The 25,615-nt window shown below is 38.7% G+C and overlaps 1 protein-coding gene across 1 annotated transcript in view; it reads right to left on the bottom strand.

Annotated features, from left to right (window-relative positions):
- The window catches only part of CACUL1 (CDK2 associated cullin domain 1), an 80,457-nt gene that overhangs the window by 40,554 nt on the left and 14,288 nt on the right, over nucleotides 1-25,615 (bottom strand). Inside the window, exons 2-3 of the mRNA XM_036106380.2 lie at nucleotides 8,888-9,014; nucleotides 7,647-7,749 (exon numbers count right to left, since the gene is read on the bottom strand). Coding sequence (XP_035962273.1) covers nucleotides 7,647-7,749; nucleotides 8,888-9,014 — 230 coding nt within the window. The remainder of the gene's footprint in view (nucleotides 1-7,646; nucleotides 7,750-8,887; nucleotides 9,015-25,615) is intronic.

The following is a 25,615-nucleotide window of genomic DNA, read 5'->3' as shown; positions in this document are numbered from 1 at the left end:
TTTAATTCCTCCATCTGGCTTTGGCTATTTCACCTTTAGTCAAACAGGGCACTTTCTTATTCTGCTTTGAACCACAGTTCCCTGAATACTATTGTTCCAAAGGTCCACTAGCAAAGATTGTGATCTAATTCTTTCTTTGGGTTTCCTTTGTATTCTTTTTCTAATTTCTTGAAATAAATGCTACTAATGTCATCGATGCATTAACTTCTCATTATGATTGTGGATTGGTCTGTTTGTTTTTTTGGGTCTGTTCATTTTTGTGGCTATATTATTGGTGCATACACATTTAGAAATGTTACCTTCCTGGAACTGGAACTTTTCATTATAAAAAGTCTTCTTTATATCCAATAATACCTCTTGCTCTGAATCTACCACTTTTTACAAAATCAATGTAGTTATAGATCATCTTTCTTTCTGGTTAATGTTTGTACATCTTTTTCCATCATTTATTTGCAATCCTTCTGTCTAAAAGTATGCTAAATATGCTGCCTCATATTAGCAGCATTTAGTAAAGTTGCAGAATTTCATTTAGTTTGATAATCTGCTTACTTCCCTTAAAGTAGTCTTCAACATTTCACATAACAATTGATAGATGGAAGTTTAAAATTTTTTTTTTTTTTAAGATTTTACTTATTTATTTGACAAAGAGAGACACAGCAAGAGAGGGAACACAAGCAGGGTGTGTGGAAAAGGGAGAAGCAGGCTTCCCGTGGAGCAGGGAGCCCAATACGGGGCTCGATCCCAGCATCCTGGGATCATGACCTGAGCCGAAGGCAGATGCTTAACGACTAAGCTACCCAGGCGCCCCGGAAGTTTAAATTTATTATCTTACTATTAGTTTTCTATGTGTCCCATCTGTTCTCTGTACCTTTTTTTAAAATCCTTTGACTTCTTTACTTTCAAAATTATTCCATATTCTCCCTCTATTATCCTATTTACTACACTTTCTTTTACCATTCTTTTAGTGGTTATCCTAAAATTACAGACTGCATCCTTCTTATATCAGTCTAATAAACAAAATTAGTACTTTTACCTCTTCTGACACAATGCAAGGGCCTTAGAACATTTTTAAATCCATTGACTCCTATCCACCTTACATGCAATTGTCACGTGTTTTGATTATATATATTTTATGCCCTATAAAACATTATCATTATTATTCTACACTTGCATACTTATCTTCTCTGTTGTTCTTCATTCCTACCTGATTCTCCAGTTTTCATCTAGGAACATTTTCTTTCTCACTGAAAAACACTCCTCATTATTTCTCTAAGGTGAGAGACTACTGGTGATGGATTCTCTCAATTCTTGTCTAAAAATGTATTTTACCATTTCTCTTACTTTTATGCTCACCTCCTAATATGATTAGTTATTCTGATTGACTGCCAGATACTGTTTATGAAAAATTGCAACTAATTTGATGCCTAGGATAATGTTATCTTTCTCCAGAGAGAATTTACTTTTGCTTCTGGTAAGCAACTAGAGGTACCAGTAAATCCAGACCATCTTAATGCATCAGGAATCAGGCTCCAGCTACAATAGTCTTTAACTTATTATTCTTACTACTCCTGGGATATGATCCCTTCAGGTGTGATGGACCCTAAATTCCCAATTTTTATCATCCTACCCCCAAAAGCCCATCAAAACTCTATTAAATATCTCAGCCTATTAGCCTCCCCTTCCAGAATAAACAGGTGCCCTTAGCAGAAAAATGGCTCAAATACTAGACTCCCCTCTCTGAGTTTCCTTCCTCTCTCAGATCTTGGTCCTATAATTCTTTACTTTTTTATTAGCAACCTTGTTTATTTTTTAAATTGTTATCAGTAGGAGGCTTGGTCCACATTATCTAGTCTTATCAATCATATATCTGCTGCTATACCTAATAGAGCCCCTTGCACACCTGGATGAAAGGCACTGGCTACATCAGGTTGCCCCCTAGGAACCCCTGCAACAAATCAACCAGCTGTTTTTTATACTAACCAAAAAATCAACTGTGACTGAGAAAGGCAACAGGGAGTCTTTAAGGTTTTTGAACAAGAAAATATGCCCATCAAATTAGTGTTTTTAGAAGTTTATTCAGCCAAAAACAAATAATAGAGAAAAACAAACCAATTAGGAGAATACCGCAGACATGTGCCAATAATGACGTGAAGAAGCAAAGGGGAGAGGCAAGTGAAACGACAGTGTTCTATCAACCTTGACAATCACCTGGGAACAAGAGGTAAGGGAGAAAAAAGGAGTCAAAGATGAACATGAAATCTCAAGTCTGAGAGTGAAAATGATTTGGATGAAGAGGAATTCAGAGTTAGACACAAATATGAGGTATCCACAAGAAGAAATCCAAGTTGAAATGTTCAACAGACATTTGGGGACTCTGGTCTGAGCCCTCACCAAAGTATGGTGATTGCTAAATGTTTCAACAGAATTTTCCAAAACTAACAGAATATTATTCACTAAACTAGGAAACCACTCATCTATTTCCAGTCATTGGTATATTAAAAAAAATCAGGACTGGCAACTCATGTCTGAGGCTCTGGAGACATGGAAAAAGGAAAATATATTAATAGAGAATTTATCACATTTAAAGAAGAGAGGAGTTAAGTGCATAGGGCAGGGGCAGGGGAGAATGGTTTAAAAAAAACTAAGGCAAAATACACTGTTACAGTTCAAACAACCTAGCAGTATATAGAAAAGTAGAAATTTACATGCAATGTAATATAATAGTAAGCAAAATACTAAGTGGGGTTAGCTAGTTAAGTGATTTTAGTAACTTAATAAACTTAATAACAAAAAGCTTTTTAAAGTTACTGAAGTGAGGGGCGCCTGGGTGGCTCAGTCAGTTAAATGTATGCCTTCAGCTTGGGTCATGATCCGGGGGTCCTGGGATGGGCCCCACCATGAGGATCGGGCCCCAAGTCATCAGGCTCCCTGCTCAGCAGGGAGTCTGCTTCTCCCTCTGCCCCTCCCCCTGCACGTGCTCTCTCTCTCTCTCAAATAAATAAATAAAACCTTTTTAAAATAAGTAAAGTTACTGAAGTGATGGAGAAGTCATTGTTTCTTTTAAAATGAAAGAAAAACGATTTTAAGAGGTAGCACGTTAGATTATACTCTTACATAAGAACATTTAGGTTTAACAAAATCTTTTTAAATCTCTGAAAATAGTATTCTCTAGTTTTTAAGTTAATAACTGGAGAATATGGAACATTATTCCATATACTCTTCAGTCTCGCCATCAGGATATACCTTTTGATGGAGATGAATAAATCACTCTGACATGTAAACCATACAAACCAGTAGCTATTTTAAGATGCCCTTGAAAGATAAAGGCCCACACCCCAAAAGTCCAGCTTATTGATTTATCAACACTAGCACTACATTTCTGATTATCTGCCAAATGCAACTCATCCCACTCTTGCTTTAGCTCGTAATAACAACAATATTTCGTTTCTAAAATCAGAGCGGCAAACAAAACGTTCCAACCAAATACAACTTTTCTGGCTCATGGATCCTGTTCTGTTCCACAGGAGAAGCACCCTTAAGGTCTCTATGAAGTACATTATGCCACATATTTGTGACACTGAATAAATTAATAAACCAAATTAACTGAACACTAAATAAATAAAATGCCTAAACGTCTAGAGAACATAAAGATTAGTGATCATGTGAAACTAATGCTACTCTTTCCATGGTGTAGGTCAATTTTGGTTGCTGAGCATTCACTCAACAATCATTTGCTGAGTTGTGACTGTGCCAAACATGAAGGATAAAAAGACACACATGACAGAGTCCCTGCCCTCAAAGGAGGACCTGTCAGGTGGCTAGACATGGATGCAGAAATAATACAACACAATCACTGCTAACAGGGTTGTTATTGCCAAGATGCTATGAGTCCACAGAAGAAGAAATTCCAATGGTCTGTTTTGTTTTGAGGGGAGCACGAGGACTCCAGGACACTTCACACAGGTGGACACTAATGAGTTTAAGCCTGGGAAAACAATGAAGAAGCACTGGCCAAGCAGGAAGTAGGAGACAAGTTATCTTAGAACTCTGCTTAAAGCAACCAGATGTCTCAGTAAAGCCATTTCATTTCAATGTTGAGAAAATTTACAAGATTATATTAGCATGTTTAGTCAAAAGGCACACAGCAGCTGCATGGCAGAATTGAGACCAAAACCAAGGTCCCCATGTTTTTATCCACTTCACCAGGACATTTAATAATGGTTAGACTTTATAATCTTACAAAAGGTATGATTCTAAAGTAAGATTTTTTTTTTTTTTTCAGGCCATACTGCTGAACTCCAAGTAGAACATGTATTGATTCTAAAAATCAACTAAATTCCCTGGTTTTACATCATATATTACCTTTACATTTATCAGGATGGTTTCCAAAATGCTAACATCAAAAGAGATAGCACTCTTACATTTTAGTTTTTAATAAAAATTCCTATTATATAATGCAAAAATTATTTACTCTTATGCTGTATTAGCAAGGGTGGGGGAAAACAGACATTTCACTGATAGGTATGTAACTGGTTGGAGTGCAACTTTGGTACGACTTTTGTGAAGTATGGTCGGATGTAGTCAACACTGCAACACTGTTAGTAACAGCCAAAGACTGGAAGCAATGTAAAAATTCCTCAAAAAACAGTTAAATAAATGAATGTGCATCAATAAAGTAAGGTGTACTGAACAATCAGACATTCATGATAAAGAATGAGGAAACTCTATAGACAGTACTGACAGGGACCATTCTCCAAAGCCTCAGAGACTTACTCTCTGAAGCTCAGTGACTTCAAAGTACTGGTACCCCAGGACAGCCCAGCTAGGCAAGTAACAAGTTATCTTCATATTACTGACAATTGATCAAGCAAACTCATGGCAAAAATGCAGCCAAGTGGCCTTCCAAAACTACCAATTAGATTAAGCTTGATAATACCATATTACAGTGCCCTCCAACTTGCAAAATATTTTATAACAACATTTTAACTGTAAAAATGAAAAGAGGTCTTACAGTGCTTAATAAAACTAATACAAGAAAAACCCAGGGGCACCTGGGTGGGTCAGTCGGTTAAGCATCTGCCTTTGGCTCAGGTCATGATCTCAGGGTCCTGGGATTGAGACCCAGGTTGGACTCCCTACTCAGGAGGGAATCTGCTTCTCCCTCTCCCTCTGCCCCTACCCTTACTTATGCTCTCTCTCTCTCTCAAATAAATATTTTTAAAAAATATTTAAAAAAGAAAAAAATCCACTTAAGCAAAAGCTCCAATATGACAAATGAATTTAGTAAATCACAATTCTATTGGTCAAATTCATGATCTACACATGAAGTCAGAGCCCAAGTGTAACACACATTATAAAATCTTCAACTCACATTTCATAGATATAAATAAGCAAGTCATATGTTTTGTCCTGATAATTTGAACTGAAATGGTTTGCTTTCTGTTTCAGAAAATTATTTAGTATTATTTCAATAATAGCAAACTAGTGTTAATAAAACAATTCTTTTTGAGGATACTGAGTTCTTTGCTGACCTAATGAAGCCCTGGTACTCCCTGAACCCCAAAGACCACCTAACACTTGATGTTAAAAAGCATAATCACTAGAAAAACTTTATTCAAACAAGCAGTAAATTATTTATTGGTAAACATTTGATATACATTTCATTCAGTGGGTACTAACAATACAATAACAAAAAAGGCAGACATGTTCCTCTGCCCTCTCAGAAAATAATACTGGGGACAGAGGGAGGGACAGACACAGCTACAAAAGAAATACACAGATGAACTACAATAATGTAATAGGTGTTACAGACGCACAGACGAGGCTCCCAAACCCAGGCTTGGGAGAACAAGGTATCAGAGAATGTTTTCCAAAACAAATGATGTCCAACCTGCAGCCAAAATGGTATGTTCACAATGACCAAAAAAATAAGAGGATAGAGAAAAACAAAGAATGTTCCAGGCAGTCAAGTTAACATGGCAAAAGCCAAGAAGTGAGAGAGTACATAAACTGTTCAAGGAAGTGAAAAAGTTCAGTATGCAGGAACAGAGACGTAATATATCAGGCCACAGAAATAAGAAGGAATCAGACAATGAAAGGCTTCCTAAATCATATTAAAAAGTTTAAACTTCAAGCTAACAGAAAAATGATAATCAGATTTGTGCTTTAGAAACAGCCACTCTGACAGAAATGAAGAATAAGCAAGAGGTGCAAAGACTAGAGGCAGAGCCAGCTAAGATGAGCATTTCAGTAAAGCACTGAGAGGCTGGATGGTAGCTGGACTGGTAGTGGCAAGTGAACAGAAGCAGACAAGAGCTAAGAGAGAAACAGGGAGTAAACAAGATTTGGTAATAAACTGGATGTGAGAAATAAGGGCAAGGGTAGAGTCAAGAATTAGTAAGCAAATAACTCGAAGCTAGAATACATGGATCTTGGGTTTCATCTACAGCCTAGATACAATGCCTAGGTACTAAATATATTTGTTAAATGAGTAAAGATTTCACATTTAGTGGCAAAAAGATAAAGAAAACAGTTTACACTCCAACAACAGGAAAAGTATATATTTGGCTATGATAAACATAGCTCTCACTATAATTTAAAAAAAAAAATCTACTTTAGTGCAACATCTGTGTGGGGTAAACAAGACCAAGATACCTCAGACCACAAGGTAAGTGAGGAAAAATATTCAAGGCCAAAGCCCGCCTCAGCAGTTGCTAGAAACTGTGGATGTTGCAGAATTGCTGGAGCACTTCCTAAGTGTGGTATGGACCTGCTCATCTACTGCTGAGTGACTTTTCTACACATCATGTGACTTCTACACCAGAACCAAAATATCATCTGGCCCTGGCATAAAGACAGTCCCTGACCTTCAAGCACTGGAAACTTCACCAAGGCAGGGAGGGGCAGGGATCTGAGGCCAAGTGCTTCCTTCAACAGAGTATTTCCACAACTTGCTCCCACCCAGATTTTACAGCTGGGATGATGTTCATCTCTAGAGGGTTTAGCAACAAAATGCTGACTTCAGTTGTTTTTATATTAGCAAATATCAGAAACTAGCAGGCAAATACCACTCTTGAAAGAGAATACCAAAAAAAGTTACAGTAAAAAATTAAAATATACATACATTTATATTAAAAAAGTCACCAAATACTGAAGTTAGCAGAAATAACAAAGTTTTAATAAAAGAAACATTGAGGGGCGCCTGGGTGGCTCAGTCGGTTAAGCGTCTGCCTTCGGCTCAGGTCATAATCCCAGGGTCCTGGGATCGAGCCCCACATCGGGCTCCCTGCTCAGCGGGAAGCCCGCTTCTCCCTCTCCCACTCCCCCTTGCTTGTGTTCCCTCTCTCGCTATGTCTCTCTCTGTCAAATAAATAAATAAAATCATTAAAAAAAAAAAAAAAGAAACATTGACATAGTAATAAACGACATCAGTTAAAGTCTGAAATATATTCAATCTAAAAAGTTCCACAATTTGTATCTAATTTTCTAACAATTTATTCTAAAGGTTAGATAATTTGGTCAATATTCATCTAGGAAATATTTGTAAATTTACACCATTATCAAATTAATAAGCCTCCAAATATATATTACATATACTAATTCCAAAATTCCCAAGGAAGCAAAAATCAATATGATCAGCTCTTTACCTGCAGCTCCTTTGAGACTCGCTCTAGGTGATTAGTTATCTTCTTAATCAGATCACTGTACATCTGTTCTGAGTGCTGCTGGCAGACACATTTATACACACAACTGTGGAAAAAAACCAAAACAGAAAAACCAAGTTAACAACGAAGCACTTCATTCAACCTAAGATGAACGCATACTTCGGATATACAGCCACTAGTCATCAAATGATTGATTCAGGCCTAAATAAAGTGACCAATCACAACTTTTTATTATCTGAGACAGAGACAGAGAGCGAGAGAGAGAATGCATACACTCGAACAGGGCAGGAGCAGAGGGAGAGGATCTCAAGCAGACTCTGCACTGAGCAAGGAGCCCAACCGCAGGGCTCGATCTCACAACCCTGAGATCATGATCTGAGCAGAAATTAAGAGTCAGACACTTAACTGACTGAGCCGTCCAGGCACCCCAACCAATCATAACTTTTAAATAGAAATTTACATTGCCCCAATCAGTGCTCAGATGAAAGAGATACTACCACCAGCTGTGAATCTTTCTGAGTACTGCATTACACATTTTGTCAGTACTAGATAATGTACTATTGGGTGATAATCTGAAAATCTGACTACGATAACTACTTACAAACCAGCTTCTCTCTCATTCTTTCGTTTCAACGAATGTCAAAATAAGGGAAAGAGAGTGATAATTAGCACTAACTAACTCACGAAAAGGTTTGTAATGTAACCTCTTTGTGCATCACTGTGTAGAACAACACAATTGTCACCTCCTTTGTGACTAGGCTGATCTCATGTCCCACCCCAGATCCTCACTAATTTTCTGCTTTCATTTACCAGGACCTGGGAGACAAAATAACCACAGATAGTTAGGACTGTGTGTTAATAAAAATCAAAAGATTAAACTAGGGTCTCCGTGTGAGACAAAAAATATGTATTTCTGTGCCAGACACTTGTCATTCTTGTCTTTTTCACTTACCTCCAAAGTTTCTTCATTATCTATGGAGGGGGGGTAGCAGGCTAAGATGGGAAGAAGTCTAAGTGAGGTGGGCTTAACTCTACCTTGACTTGAGAGCCAATTCTGAAGCACAAAGTATAAATCAAACCTCCAACCTCCAAGTGTGGAATATAAAAATAACCTACAGATCCTCACCTGACATATATTACATGTGTACACATACTGCCATATTTCAAGTGTCATGAACCTTAATGTACCCTCTCAAACCCAGGCAAATGATATCTTGACTTACCTGTATATCTGTTCATAGGATATGGGGATATAGTCACCAGGACTCTGGGTTAAAAGCTGATCTATGGCACCATCCAATTTTGGCCAGTATGTGCTCTTATAATCTTCAATAGTTATAACATTCATTACTAAAAGTAAAAAGTAAAATAAATATTACTACATATCACATGTAAAGTAAACACAAATCACAGCAATTTTGTGCTCTCAAATTCCTTTCACTTACTTTAATTTCTTTGACACTCTATCACCTAAATACCACTCAATTACTATCCCATTTCAAATAACAAAACAGCAATCTTGTCAGGGATTTTAAAACAGCCATTAATTATGATGTAAAAAGGAATGACGATGAGTCCGTCCTTAAAAATAAAAACAAAACAAGCAAGCATCATTGGTTTCCTTTTCCAGTTATCTATTAACAGTGGCACATTCTCAAACACACACCCTCCGATATACATTGTCAATGAGGTGACAAGATGGCCTATCCATGACCCACAATAAAGTTCTAGGGAATGAGAACCCCAACAATCAACCCTTAGAGACACCCCTGAGAAAATCTACCTAAAAATAGGACTACGGGGATTAAAGTCCAAATGCTACCATAACAAAAGAGGTTGCTAGAAACTTGCAGGGATCTTTGGCACTACCAGCACTTCCTGGACATGACTACAGCTCTGACTCAGATTCTACCTATCTCACACTTGATAAGCCCAACAGAAAAACGTCAACGACCTGGAGACTTACAATAAGGCTTACCTTATTCCTCCTGTCTGGCTCTTAGTCCTTCACTAAAGGTTCATAAAGCTTTTATAATAGCTGGTCCTAACAACTCTGAAATCCAGGCCGACAGCTCCTTCACAACAATGAAACGCTAACGGGAAAAAGAGCGACTACCCGCCTGTCCTGGAGAAAAGAGCTATCCAAAGAGCCTAAAATACTCTTTTTTTTTTTTTAAGATTTTATTTTTATTTATTTGAGAGGCAGGGGAGGGACAAGGAGAGCCAGAAGTGGGGCTTGATCCCACAACCCCAATATCATGACCCAAGCCAAAATCAAGAGTTAGAGGCTTCATCTATTTGAGCCACCCAGGTGCCCAATACCCTGTGTCTTATGAACCAACACTATCTCAGGAGATCGGAGCTAACAACTACTAGATCAGGTATTTTACTATGTATTTCACCAGAAACTGGGGAGCAAAGAGTTGACTTCCCCAAGAGTACATGGCTAATTACTGCCAGAAGTACCAGATAAAGAAAGCCTTTTATCTAGCACCTTTCTATCACATTACTGATTTCTAAATTCAGGTTCAGAATGTTTCTCATATGTATGGACCACCCCTGTCATTCTTGTTCAGTATTTTCTTTAAATCAATTCACTCTTTCTTGCTTAAATTTATTCTAAAGGACACCTGGGGAATGAACTATTGATTCATAGAGCATGGAATAATCTTAAATGCATTTTGCCAATTGAAAGAATCAGACCAAAATGGCTACATATTAGAAGATTCTCACTTATATGATGCTAATAAAGTCAAAACTATAAAAAGGAAAACAGACTGGGGGCTGGAAAGTGGGGAGGACTGTCTACAAAGGGTGGCATGGGAAAATGAACTCTTGTGTAGAACCAGTCCTAGTGGATATAGCACTCCAGGCATTTGTCAAAACCAACATACGTATGTACCATAAAAAAGTACATTTACTGTATGAAAATTTAAAAAAAAAACAAAACCAAAAAATAAACCAGGATGTAGTAGTAAAGATAGAATGAAAATCTTGACAAATGAATTCCTGCACTGAAAGGAATGGAGAAGAAACAAATGTTTTGACTACACATAAGGCTAAAAACAGAACTACATATGCATGTACAAAGACACACACACACACACAAAAGGATGGAGGAGGCCAAATCACAGAGGGCCTTAGGGGCCATTCCTTTACTCTGAGTAAGATGGGGATATTTGGAGGGTTTTGGGTGAAGTGATGTGATCTGACTTAGGTTTTCTATGGCTCATCCAGCTGCTACGTTAGGAGTGAGCAAAGTCAGGAGGCTGTGAGGTGATGGGGGTTGAATGAGGTGGCAGTAGTGGGGGTGAAAGAGGTCAGATTTGGAATAAATTTTAGAGGTTGAGCCAACCAGATTTGCTGATGGTCTGGGTGGGAGACATGACAGAAAGGTCAAGGATGACTCCAAAGTTTGTGGCCTGAGCACCACAGGATGGGGCTGCTGTTTACTAGGCTGAGGAGGATGTAAGAGAACCTTAGAATATTTGAAAGCCCAGCGGAAACTGTTGGTGCCCCACCCATTTACTCTGTCCACAAAGGCCACTGTCAACACCAACCATTATTTGCCTCAGTGTTCTCTCTGGCTGTCAGAGTTGCTCTGACTGAAGGAGGGGCAGCTTGGAAGTTCTGAAGAATTAACAACCCCAGGAGCCTTCAAGTAACAACAAACGAGAATTCAGTATAAATATCCCAGTATCTCCCTTTTACTCTGGAGTAAGACAAGGCTGAGGTGCATGTGCTACACGGACTTCCAGAGCTCCCCACTGGGCTTACACTCCTGTTGTCCACAGTGGTGACTTCCTTACTGGCTTCCTTACCTTTTCTGTCTCATGTCGCCACTCCCCTGCAGGTGCATCCTAGAATCACCCCCTTGTGCTTACAACTATTTGTGCTTTAAAAAAGGGGAGGGGGAATCTATCAAAAATAGAAAAGCAGTATCATTTTCCATTAAACAAAAGGTGATACAGAAATAAATACAGTGTTATTATTAAATTCTAGCTGTGTCCTACTGCCTGAAGCTGGAGCTTGCTTTCCCTGTGAAAAATGGAGATTGGCCAATGTTGAGAAGTGTTACACACTACCTCCAAAATACCATCTTTCTGCTTTTTGAAGGACTCAAAGAAAACTGAAAAAGAAAACTGGAAATAACTAAAAAGAACATCACTTTCTCACTACAGGATTCTAGGTTGGTGAATCTCCGATCAATCTATCACCTAAACCATATCACATACCTGCTCGACACCAAAAGTTGAAGTTTAAAGAAGGTAAGTGACATGCTCAGAAAGAAAATTTCAAGTACAGAAGCCAAGAATTAACATAATCCCATGGGCACCGGACTGCTGCTGCGTTCAATGAACTCTGCCTCTGCTGCAGTTGGAGAGCGCTCCTACTTCTCCAACACAGGCTTTACACCTCAGCAAATTACCAAGACAAAGATTCAAAGGAGGAAAAAGAATCTAAAATGTAAAGTCCTGCAGCTGTAAGTACAGAACGGGAGTCCCACTACAGAGGGGGTAATTCATGCGGCATGGTTTTTTGGGTTTTTTTAATGTTCTGCTTTTAAATATCTTTGAAAAGAGACTTTAAAACCAAAATGAAAAAGGCATGATCACGGAAAATCTTAAAGCCTATTTCCACATGATAAAAAGTATCTATTTCCACTCTACATTTCCAAATATAAATATAATAAAAATCTATTTATATATATTTTTTGCTTGAGAAATAATAGGTAGCCAATTCAGTTGACCTTAAATGCTACCTGTTGTAGACTGAATTTTTGTGTCCCTTCCCCCAAAATTCATATGGTGAAATCTTAAACCTCCAATGTGATGGTACTGGGTGGGGCCTTTGGGACGTGATTAGGTCATGGGAGTGAGATCCTCACAAATGGAATTAATGCCCCCAGAGAGCTTCCTCACCCCTTATGCCATGTAAAGACACAGCAAGAAGACAGTCTACTATGAACCAGGAAGCAGGTCCTTGCCAGACTCTGAATTTGCCAGCACCTTCATCTTGGACTTCCCAGCCTCCAGAACTGTGAAAAGTAAGTTTCTGCTGTTTATAAGTCACTCAATCTCTGGTACTGTGATAACGGCTTGAATGGACTAAGATACTAGCTAATATAACTTTCTTCTAGGAAACCAGCCAATCTTCACCATAGTATAAAAGAATAGGAGAATACAGACAAGTATCAGAAGAACCAAGGTAGTCTGAAGAATGAACACACACTGGTATATACTCTTAGCCAAAGATTAGGAAGGTTTTCCATACCTGCAGTCATAATCTGCAGTCAACACTTAAAATAACAATCCAAAAAATTTAAAGGTATTCGTTATTTCCTTGCTAATGTCAACCCACCCCTGATTGAAAAATATATACAAAGCATGTGTGTGAATGTGTGTGGTGTGTAGTCCTGAATTTTATTTATTTATTTATTTTTTTATAGTAGTCCTGAATTTTAAAACTAGATCTTCTTGTTAGAGAAATGTAGTCAATCCCTTTCAACTTTGTCCACAAAAAAGTTCAGACTGACAAAAAGAAACACAAAGCATGGAAACTAAACAAAAATGAAATTACTATTAAATTACTAAATTTTGGGGGTACCTGGGTGGCTCAGTCTGTTAGGCGTCTGCCTTTGGCTCAGGTCATGATCCCAGAGTCCTGGGATCAAGGCCCGCTTGGGCTCCCCTGCTCAGCAGGGAGTCTGCTTCTCTCTCTCTCCCTCTGCCCCTCCCCACCCGCTCGTTCTCTCTCTCTCTAAGAAATAAATAAAATCTTAAAAAAAAAAATACTAAATTTTATCTAGGTTAGATTTTCCAGCTTGAAAATAATGCACTTCTTTTCAAACTGAAGCCAACAAAGCCCAGGCCAGGAACATAGATGAGTAAAGCAGGCCTAGTGTAAAAATAAAAAAGAACAATGAACACTTCAAAGAACTGAAGGCTGCCGTGCCCTCTGGAGACAGTCAAGTTCAAAAAAATGTTAAAACCCTAGTGTTGGCCTCAAAACATTATGCCATAAGACTTAAAGCTAGGAACACATAAGATAACAAGTTCATACAGTCTAAGTGAGTATGAGGGGAGAAAGTTGTTTAATTGACCTTTACTAAAATAAAGTGAAATAAAAAGTCTGAAACACATGGAATAGTTGAAATCTAAGGTTCAAGAAATGTTAACAGGTTACTAATAAATAAGAAACTATTAGAAACATATAATTTATACCAGGTAGGAGTAGATATGTTCAACTGTCATACTTTTTTATTCAAGTAATTTATCAAAACTTGACATTTATTACTGATCTCCCTCAAATTACACAAAAGCCTCCTGGAGGAGAAATTTACTACTAGAGCCCCAACTCCAAACAGTGCCTAGCACATGATAAGTACTCAATAACATATGTGAAGTAAATTAATTTAATGAAAGTCAAAATAAATGCTTACTATAAAAACAGTTGATGGCGTATCACTTATTAGTCATTCTGGAATTAAAGTTTAAAGCATATTTTATTTCACACAGGCTGAAGCAAACCAAGGAAGCTCTACTATTTCTTTTAAATTTCTTGATTTCTTTGTTTATAAGAGGAAGATATATTCAGAAATCATATCAGGTATTACTAATTTATACTCAGTCTACAGCAAAGACCTCTCATTGCCTTATATGAGTGGTTCTCAAATATGAGGATACCCAGAACAGCATCGGCATCACCTGGAAACTTGTTGTAAATACCAAATGCCAGGCCCTAACCTAAAACTACTGAAAACAGAAACCTGGGGAGGAGCAGGGAGTGATTCACAGTACAGGAATCTGTTTACCAAGCCCTCCAGGTGATTCTTAAACCTGCTCAAGTCTGAGAGCCACAGGACAGCCAGGATCACAGGTGTGTTCTGTTCTCGATTGCTAGCACATGGTTTGTCTGTTCTGAACAACTTGGAGAGTCGAATAAAGGTATAAATGTATCAAAGAAAAATTTTAAAGAACAACAAGGAACTGTTTTCGTATCAAAGACTCCTTAAAGTTCTACTCTTTCACATCCCTTTCTCCCCACCAAGAATACTGCCTTCATTCAGAATTGACTCCTTAAGAATATAGCAAAAGCAATTATGAATTAAATGATTAAGCCAAATTTAAGAGGCCAAATTATGTTTCAAACACAATGACTTTTTAGATTAACTATAATTAATTACAACTAGATAAGGTAAAAGAATGGACTAGGACAAAAAGCTCTGGGTTTTCTATTTAACTCTGGCTAGTACATGGGATCTCAGAAAAAAAATTATGACTTCTTGTTGCCACCCTGTGTCCATCCATCAGTAACAATCTAGTAAACTTGTGTTGTCCAAAACATTACGACCTGGCAGAATGCTCTATTCTCTATAGCACAAGGGGATGACAACCCTTTCAAATAACGGACAGAGAGAAGCTGAAGGCCAAGAACAAAGTCTGGGGGATGGGGGGAAGCCTTTGGGAATGAAGAAAAGGAATAGAGTAAAACAGAAGAATCAGAATCAGAACAAGGTAGTATATTCTAATAAATGGGGTGTTAACTAAAAAAAAACCAATTACTTATTTCTCTCAAAAGGAAAATAACTTGATACTGGCAAGAGATAGTAGTACTTAGTTGTTACTAAGAGAATTTGCAATTAAAAAAAAAAAATAGTAAGGAGGAAGAGCAAGATGGCAAAGGAGTAGGAGACCTAAATTTCATGTGGTCCCAGGAATTCGGCTAGATAGTTATCAAACCACTCTGAACACCTACAAACTGAACTGGAGATCGAAGAAAAGAATAGCAGCAATTCTATGAACAGAAAAGCGACCACTTTCTGGAAGGTAGGACCTGCGCAGAAGTGAATCTGAGTCGATATTCGGGAAGACAGATGGCAGGGGAGGGAGCCTCCATCAGCCAATACCCGCAAGTGATAGAGCAGCGGAGCACAAAATTAGAACTTTTAGAAGTCGGCTCCGCTGAGGGACGTTGCTCCAGTGGCTAAGCCGGGGGTGGAACCCTCGCTGGGACAGTGTGGTCGCAGGACCCTTGGGGTCACAGAAAGACCGGGGGTGCCTGAGTGCAGTAGAGCTCCGAGGTATCGGAGCGGGGAAGCCGGATGCAGAGATGGAGCTGAGGAGTGGGCTCTCAGCTTGGGGTTGCCATAAACCGTAATCCGCAGCACAATCGGGCCACTGCTCTTCCAGCAGGGACCTAACAAGAGACAGATCCGGGGAGACTCCCCTTCTTCCCCCGGGAGGAGCAGTGCGGGAGCGCACTGCAGGAATCTGCTGGGTTCGGAGACTCCAAATGGGGTCGTGTGCCAGAGACAGAAACGCTCAGTCACAGGCCGGGTGAGCACGGAGTGCCGACGAAGACCGGGGAGACAGGAGTGACTGACTGCTTTCCTCTGGTGGCTCACTGAGGAGGTGGGCCCCGAGTTCTTGGCTCCCCAGGGCCAGAGATTGGGAGGCCGCCATTTTCATTCTCATCCTCCAAAGCTGTAGGGAAAGCTTTCAGGGAACAAAAGCTACAGAGAGCAAACCCAAGCAGATTACTTAGCCCTGCCCCTGGCAAGGGCAGCGCAATTCCACGTCAGGCAAAGACATTTGAGAACCACAGCAACGGGCCCCTCCCCCAGAAGATCAGCAAGAACAGCCAGCCAAGACCAAGTTTACCGGTCAATGAGAACGGCAAAACCCCAGTGCTATGGGAATACAGGACATAGAATTCATGGCTTTTTCCCCATGATTCTTTAGTCTTTCCAAGTTAATTTTTTTAATTTTCTTTAATTTTTCTTCTTTCCTTTTCCAACTAACTTCTTACTTGTCAATTCCTTTTTTTAAAATCTTTTTTAATTCTCAACTTTACAATCATACTCCATCCCTTCATTGTATTTATCCTTATTTTTGTATATATATAAGTTTTTCTTTCTTTAAAATTTTGGGAGGCAGTTTCTTCTAACAGACCAAAATACACCCAAAATCTCGTGTGTGGCTCTGTTCTATTCAACAGCCTGATCATATTCTCTTTCTTTTTTCCCCCTTCTCTTTTCCCCCCAGTTTAAGGTCTCTTCTGATTTGTTTAGTGTATATTTTTCTGGGGTCGTTGTTACCCTTCTAGCATTTTGTTCTCTCACTCATCTATTCTCTGGACAAAATGACAAAATGGAAAAACTCACCTCAAAAAAAAGAACAAAAGGCAGTACCGACTGCCAGGGACCTAATCAATTCAGACATTAGTAAGATGTCAGAACCAGAGTTCAGAATGACGATGATAAAATACTAGCTGGGCTTGAAAAAAGCATAGAAGATACTAGAGAATCCCTTTCTGGAGAAATAAAAGAACTAAAATCTAACCCAAAATCAAAAAGGCTATTAATGAGGTGCAATCAAAAATGTAGGCTCTAACTGCAAGATAAATGAGGCAGAAGAGAGAATTAGTGATATAGAAGACCAAATGATGGAGAATAAGGAAGCTGAGAAAGAGATAAACAACTACTGGATCACGGGAGGAGAATTCAAGAGATAAGTGATACCATAAAACAAAACAATATTAGAATAATTGGGATCCCAGAAGAAGAAGAAAAAGAGAGAGGGGCAGAAGGTATACTGGAGCAAATTATAGTGGATAACTTCCCTAATTAGAGGAAGGAAACAGGCATCAAAATCCAGGAGGCACAGAGAACACCCCTCAAAATCAATAAAAACAGGTCAACACCCTGACATGTAATAGTAAAACTTACAAGTCTCAGAGACAAAGAGAAAATCCTGAAAGCAACTCGGGACAAGAGGTCTGTAACCTACAATGGTAAAAACATTAGATTGGCAGCAGACGTATCCAGAGAGACCTGGCAGGCCAGAAAGGACTGGCAGGATATATTCAGAGCACTAAACGAGAAAAATATGCAGCCAAGAATACTATATCCAGCTAGGCTGTCACCGAAAATAGAAGGAGAGATAAAAAGCTTCCAGGACAAACAAAAACTAAAAGAATTTGCGAACACCAAACCAACCCTACAAGAAATACTGGAAGGGATCCTCTAAGTAAAGAGAGAGCCTAAAAGTAACATAGACCAGAAAGGAACACAGACAATATACAGTAACAGTCACCTTACAGGCAATACAATGGCACTGAATTCATATCTTTCAATAGTTACCCTGAATGTAAACGGGCTAAATGCCCCCAATCAAAAGACAAAGGGTATCAGATTGGATTAAAAAAAGCAAGACCCATCGATATGCTGTCTGCAAGAGACTCATTTTAGACGCAAAGACACCTCCAGATTGAAAGTGAGGGGTTGGAAAACCATTCACCATGCTAATGGGCATCAAAAGAAAGCTGGGGTGGCAATCCTTATATCAGACAAATTAGATTTTAAACCAAAGACTATAATAAGAGATGAGGAAGGACACTATATCATACTTAAAGGGTCTATCCAACAAGAAGATCTAATAATTTTAAATATCTATGGCCCTAACACGGGAGCAGCCAATTATATAAGCCAATTAATAACAAAAGCAAAGAAACACATCGACAATAATACAGTCATAGTAGGGGACTTTAACACCCCCCTCAATGACATGGACAGATCATCTAAGCAAAAGATCAACAAGGAAATAAAGGCTTTAATGACACACTGGACCAGATGGACCTCACAGATACATTCAGAACATTCCATCCCAAAGCAACAGAATACACATTCTTCTCTAGTGCCCATGGAACATTCTCCAGAATAGATCACATCCTGGGTCACAAATCAGGTCTCAACCGGTACCAAAAGATTGGGATCATTCCCTGCATATTTTCAGACCACAATGCTTTGAAAGTAGAACTCAATCACAAGAGGAAAGTCGGAAAGAACTCAAATACATGGAGGCTAAAGAGCATCCTACTAAAGAATGAATGGGTCAACCAGGAAAGTAAAGAAGAATTTAAAAAATTGATGGAAACAAATAAAAATGAAAACACAACTGTTCAAAATCTTTGGGATGCAGCAAAGGTGGTCCTAAGAGGGAAGTATATAACAATACAAGCCTTTCTCAAGAAACAAGAAAGGTCTCAAATACACAACCTAACCCTACACCTAAAGGAGCTGGAGAAAGAACACCAAATAAAGCCTAAACCCAGCAGGAGAAGAGAAATAATAAAGATCAGAGCAGAAATCAATGAAATAGAAACCAAAAGAACAGTAGAACAGACCAATGAAACTAGGAGCTGGTTCTTTGAAAGAATTAACTAAGATTGATAAACCCCTGGCCAGACTTATCAAAAAGAAAAGAGAAAGGACCCAAATAAATAAAATCATGAATGAAAGAGGAGACATCACTGGGGTGCCTGGGTGGCTCAGATGGTTGGGCATCTGCCTTCGGCTCAGGTCCTGATCCCAGGGTACTGGGATCGAGCCCCACATTGGGCTCCTGGCTCAGCGGGGAGGCTGCTTCTCCCTCTCCCTCTGCCTCTCCCCCTGCTCATGCTCTCTCTCTCTCTCTCTGTATCTCTGTGTCTGAAATGAATAAATCTTTAAAAAAAAAAAAAAAAAAAGAGGAGACATCACAACCAACACCAAAAAAATACAATTATAAGAACATAGTATGAGCAACTATATGCCAGCAAATTAGACAATCTGGAGGAAATGGACGCATTCCTAGAGACGGAACCAGGAAGAAATAGAAAACCTGAACAGACCCATAACCACTAAGGAAATTGAAGCAGTAATCAAAAATCTCCCAACAAACAAGAGCCCAGGGCCAGATGGCTTCCCAGGGGAATTCTACCAAATATTTAAAGAAGATTAACTATTCTTCTGAAACTATTCCAAAAAACAGAAATGGAAGGAAAACTTCCAAACTCATTTTACGAGGCAAGCATTACCTTGATCCCAAAACCAGACAAAGACCCCATCAAAAAGGAGAATTACAGACCAATATTCCTGATGAACATGGATGCAAAAATTCTCACCAAAATACTAGCCAATAGGATCCAACAGTACATTCAAAGGATTATTCACCACGACCAAGTGGGATTTATTCCTGGGCTGCAAGGTTGATTCAACATCCGCAAATCAATGTGATGCAATACATTAATAAAAGAAAGAACAAGAACCATATGATCCTCTCAATAGATGCATAAAAAGCATTTGACAAAGTACAGCATCCTCTCTTGATTAAAACTCTTCAGAGCGCAGGGATAGAAGGTACATACCTCAATATCATAAAAGCCATGTATGAAAAACCCACAGCGAGTATCATTCTCAATGGGGAAAAACTGAGAGCTTTTCCCCGAAGGTCAGGAACATGGCAGGGATGTCCACTATCACCACTGCTATTCAACATAGTGCTAGAAGTCCTAGCCTCAGCAATCAGATGACAAAAAGAAAAAAAAGGCAACCGAATCGGAAAAGAAGTCAAACTCTCACTCTCTGCAGATGATATGATACTTTATGTGGAAAACCCAAAAGACTCCACCCCAAAACTGCTAGAACTCATACAGTAATTCAGTCAAGTGGCAGGATATAAAATCAATGCACAGAAATCAGTTGCATTTCTATACACCAACAAGACAGAAGAAAGAGAAATTAAGGAGTCGATCCCATTTACAATTGCACCCAAAACCATAAGATACCTAGGACTAAATCTAACCAAAGAGACAAAGAATCTGTACTCAGTAACTATAGAATACTCATGAAAGAAATTGAGGAAGACACAAAGAAATGGAAAAATGTTCCATGCTCATGGATTGGAAGAACAAATATTGTGAAAATATCAATGCTACCTAGAGCAATCTACACATTTAATGCAATCCCTATCAAAATACCATCAGCTTTTTTCAAAGAAATGGAACAAATAATCCTAAAATTTGTATGGAACCAAAAAAGACCCCGAATAGCCAGAGGAATGATGAAAAAGAAAAGCAAAGCTGGTGGTATCACAATTCCGGACTTCATGTTCTTTAACAAAGCTGTAATCATCAAGACAGTATGGTACTGGCACAAAAACAGACACATAGATCAATGGAACAGAATAGAGAGCCCAGAAATGGACCCTCAGCTCTACGGTTAACTAATCTTCGACAAAGCAGGAAAGAATGTCCAATGGAAAAAAGACAGTCCCTTCAACAAATGGTGTTGGGAAAATTGGACAGCCACATGCAGAAGAATGAAACTGGACCATTTCCTTACACCACACAAAAAAATACACTCAAAATGGATGAAAGACCTAATGTGAGACAGGAATCCATCAAAATCCTTGAGAAGAACACAGGCAGCAACCTCTTTGACCTCAGTTGCAGCAACTTCTTCCTAGGAACACTGCCGAAGGCAAGGGAAGCAAGGGCAAAAATGAACTATTGGGACTTCCTCACAATAAAAAGCTTTTGCACAGCAAAGGAAACAGTCAACAAAACCAAAAGACAACTGACAGAATGGGAGAAGATACCTGCAAATGACATATCAGATAAAGGGCTAGTATCCAAAATCTATAAATAACTTATTAAACTCAACACCCAAAGAACAAATAATCCTATCAAGAAATGGGCAGAAGGGGCACCTGGGTGGCTCAGTCGTTAGGCGTCTGCCTTTGGCTCAGGTTGTGATCCCAGGGTCCCGAGATCGAGTCCCGCATCAGACTTCCTGCTCGGCGGGGAGCCTGCTTCTACCTCTTCCACTCCCCCTGCTTGTGTTTCCTCTGTCTCTCTCTCTGTGTCAAATAAATAAATAAAATCTTTAAAAAAAAAAAAAAAGAAAGAAATGGGCAGAAGACATGAACAGACATCTTTGCAAAGACAGCCAAATGGCCAACAGACACGTGAAAAAGTGCTCAACATCGCTCGGCATCAGGGAAATACAAATCAAAACTTCAATAAGATACCAACACACACCAGTCAGAATGGCTAAAATTAACAAGTCAGGAAACAACGGATGTTGGCGAGGATGTGGAGAAAGGGGAACCCTCCTACACTGTTGGTGGGAATGCAAGCTGGTACAGCCACTCTGGAAAACAGTATGGAGGTTCCTCAGAAAGTTGAAAATAGAGCTACCCTACGACCTAGCAATTGCACTACTGGGTATTTTACCCCAAAGATACAAATGTAGTGATCCGAAGGGGCACGTGCACCCCAATGTTTGTAGCAGCAATGTCCACAATAGCCAAACTACGGAAGGAGCCTAGATGTCCATCAGCAGATGAATGGATAAAGAAGATGTGGTATATATATACAATGGAATATTATGCAGCCATCAAAAAAAAAAAAAAAAACCCAAAATCTTGCCATTTGCCATTATGTGGGTGGAACTAGAAGGTATTATGCTAAGCGGAATAAGTCAATCAGAGAAAGACAATCATATGATCTCACTGATATGAGGAATCTGAGACACAAGACAGAGGAGCATAGGGGAAGGGAGGGAAAAATGAAACAAAACAAAACCAGAGAGGGAGACAAATCATAAGAGACTCTTAATCTCAGGTAACAAACTGAGGGCTGCTGGAGTGGAGGGGGGTGGGAGGGATGGGGTGGAGGGGTGATGGACACTGGGGAGGGTATGTGTTATGGTAAGTGCTGTGAATTGTGTAAGACTGATGAATCACAGACCTGTACCACTGAAACAAATAATACATTATATGTTAATAAAAAAATAAATAAAAGGGGTTACCAAATACTTTAAATATCCTTTTCCTTATTAGGAGGGAAAAAAAACCCTACTACTCAGGTGTATTTCCATTTGCCAATAGAGGAGGGCAGCTTATGTTAAGTCCTAATGAAGCAACTGCTTCTGAAGTAGGCAAAAACCTTTTCAAAGTTGCATGCTTCAGGTATTTGTTTGTTCAGGAAGTTTAGAGTTTGTGGTTTAATTCAATTAAAATCAATTAAATATTATGGACAATATAAAATGTCTACTGTGATCATTAAGAAATCATTCCATGTAAAAATGAAGTTACATTCACATAAGCAATTAGATAACACTAGTATCTTATTTTTATTTCATGTAAGTCCTCATTAACTCATTGTTTAAGGATTCTGTGCTTCCCACCCCATCCTACCCTATCATCCCCAAAAGGAAAACATTTTAGTCCACAAAAGGCTTGTAACATACTGTGTGAAACTATATAACCTGCTTTGTCTTACTTCAAATAACATGTTTCTTTCCTCAAAACACTCTAAAATTTGTATAGGAAATACATTTAATTAGTTTTACTGCTTAAAAATCCACACATTTCTCAATTTCACAAAACGTAATGGTATAAACATCCTTCATCACTACTATCTCCGAAAACCAGCTGCAGTGGCCTACAGCAAGATTGAAATCCATATACCTTTAGCAGAGTTACCACACAACATTATTCTACAACTAAAACATCACCCAGGGGCGCCTGGGTGTCTCAGTCGTAAAACATCACACTTGAGATTGTAACACACTTCCTAAAATGAACACGTTATGATAGTACATATGAAAACGGCAAGGTCTATCATCTATTCTAGTTCTAACTCCAGCTAATCCAAAATCTCATAATATTCATACAGAATGTATCTGCTCAACTGAATACAGAGGTGTAAATCATGCTAAGTGTAGGTGTGCCATAGTTTTAAAAGTCTGTTGTTCATTTCCTACAAGTCAATCTCTCCGTGGCATTAAGACCAGGAAAGTTTAACTTTGAAATAGTAGTACAAGGCAGTGTGTGCTGAGGTAGAAGCACCAATAAGTGAGCTAATCTTGCCCTGCAGGATCCAGAAGTTCAGGGCTTGAAGACAGGACACATGAGTGTGGGTTAGAGGCAGAGAACGGGGGGGACACGGAGGGGAGAGGTGAAGATTGGCTGCAAATCTGTAGACAAAACAGTAAAAAGAAAAGGGTTAATCTGTGCAGAAACTGAAAGATACAAGCCTGGGACTCTGAGACACAGATATATGAAGGGCGGAGGGGGCACATGCACAAGCATGTCTGTATGAAACACAGAGCTGATGGATTAAGTAAAAGCCAAAAGTCAACATAAGGAACACTCAAACATCTAATCCTGCTCCTCATAAATTCTAGAATGCCATGGACCAGGAAAAATGTACTTTACTTCCTGTTCCATTTAGCTACTACCCCCACCATTCTCCCAGGATGGAAGATCTTCCCCTAGAGAAAATGAACAGAGCCAGAGAAAGGACTTTCCCATACTAACATTTGACAATTCCCCAACAAAACAGCAGCTCTGCATCTAATTAGCCTAAAGTGAAGGCCAACACTTACACTTGGTAAGGCCCCTTGTAAACACAGAACTACCACAATTAGCCTTTTTCGGTTTTATATAAATAGACGGCTATGGATCACCAAGATTTGTAGAAAGTTTTGGACATGAGAAATCAAAACAAAAACTGAAAAGATAGGGGCGCCTGGGTGTCTCAGTCGTTAAGCGTCTGCCTTTGGCTCAGGTCATGATCCCAGGGTTCTGGGATCAAGCCCCACATCAGGCTCCCTGCTCCGTGGGAAGCCTGCTTCTCCCTCTCCCACTCCCCCTGCTTGTGTTCCTGCTCTAGCTATCTCTCTGTCAAGTAAATAAATAAAATCTTTAAAAAAAAACCTGAAAAGATAATTAAGAGAATTTTAAAAACTTGAAAAAAAACCCTGTAATTATTATCCTTGAAGAGGTTAAGATAAAAATTAAAGGCACTTCCATGAAAAAGCAATCCAAATGCTCTTAAAATAAAAATATAGCAGCTGTTAAAAAAACAAAACAGAGTATCAAGAAATTCTCCCCAAACATTAAGAGGATATAGCAAAAAGTAGTTGACAGAAAACAAAAACAGGAAATTCAACACCTGACAACCCATAATTCCAGAAAAAAGGAATAGAAAAAATGTAAAGGGAGAAAAATATTGACACATTAATATAAGAAAATATCCCAGAAATTTTTTCAAGGGGAAAAAATGTCACATACGAAAGACCAAAAATTAAAATGGCACCTGAATTCTCCAATATAATACTGCAAGCTTAAAGTCAATGAAGCAACACTTGAAAAATTCCAAGGAAAAGTTGTTTTCAGTTAATAATTCTATACCCAAACTGTCAATTAAGGGTGAAGACAGAATTTTTAGACAGAGAAAACCTGAAACTTTATTATATACACACATTTTCTCAGGAAACTACTAGAAGATATGTTACACACACACACACACACACACACACACACACACACACACACACACACACACACACACGGAAAAACAATCAAAAGGAAGACATCGAGTAACAATCATTCCAACTAGTTGGGAAGCCCCTGCAAGGCAACTGTGCAGTAGCCCTAAGGAATAAACAGAAACAAGATTAACAGCTTCACAAGCAGACAAAAAGAAAATACAGATTAATTGGGCATTTTTAAAACACCAGTGACAGATGGTGGATCTGATGAAGCCATTGAAAAGTTTTAAAAATACGCTTAACAAAAATGATGTAAGTATAAACAAAGCAACTAATAATAAAGATCTATGTGAAAGAAAAAGGAATCTGAGTGCACTCCTGGCCTTTTGGTGAATATTTACATAGTCATAATGTAAAGATGGTTTATTAATTGAACGAAAAATTGTGGTATTAAAAGAATTGAAGGGGTAAGGTAGGTAGAGGTATAAGAGAACTAAAGCCTCATATTAATAACCTGAAGCCAACAGATCATATAAAAGTGATAAATCAAGCAATAACAACATTAACACACTGAAGTGTGTGGATAAATACTAGAAGAAACAGCTAAATGAATGCTAAGTGACTGACTCTGGGTTATAGGTCCAGGAATGGGAAGGGGCAGAGGAGGGAACCACTGATTCTCATTATATATCTTTTCATACAGTTTGAATTATGAACCTGTATTTTAACAAAAACAAAGTTTTGTGTTGTTTTAAGGCCAAAGAGTTTGGTGAATTTCAAATCCTCAGAAAGAGAAAAAAAATATCTAGTGAAATGAAATTTTTGTTTCAGTATTTCCAATAAATAT

This window comes from Halichoerus grypus, chromosome 7 (genome assembly GCF_964656455.1).
Source record: "Halichoerus grypus chromosome 7, mHalGry1.hap1.1, whole genome shotgun sequence".
Lineage (NCBI taxonomy): Eukaryota > Metazoa > Chordata > Mammalia > Carnivora > Phocidae > Halichoerus > Halichoerus grypus.
Note: the sequence above shows the minus strand (reverse complement) of the source record. Positions and strands in the feature narration are given on the sequence as shown.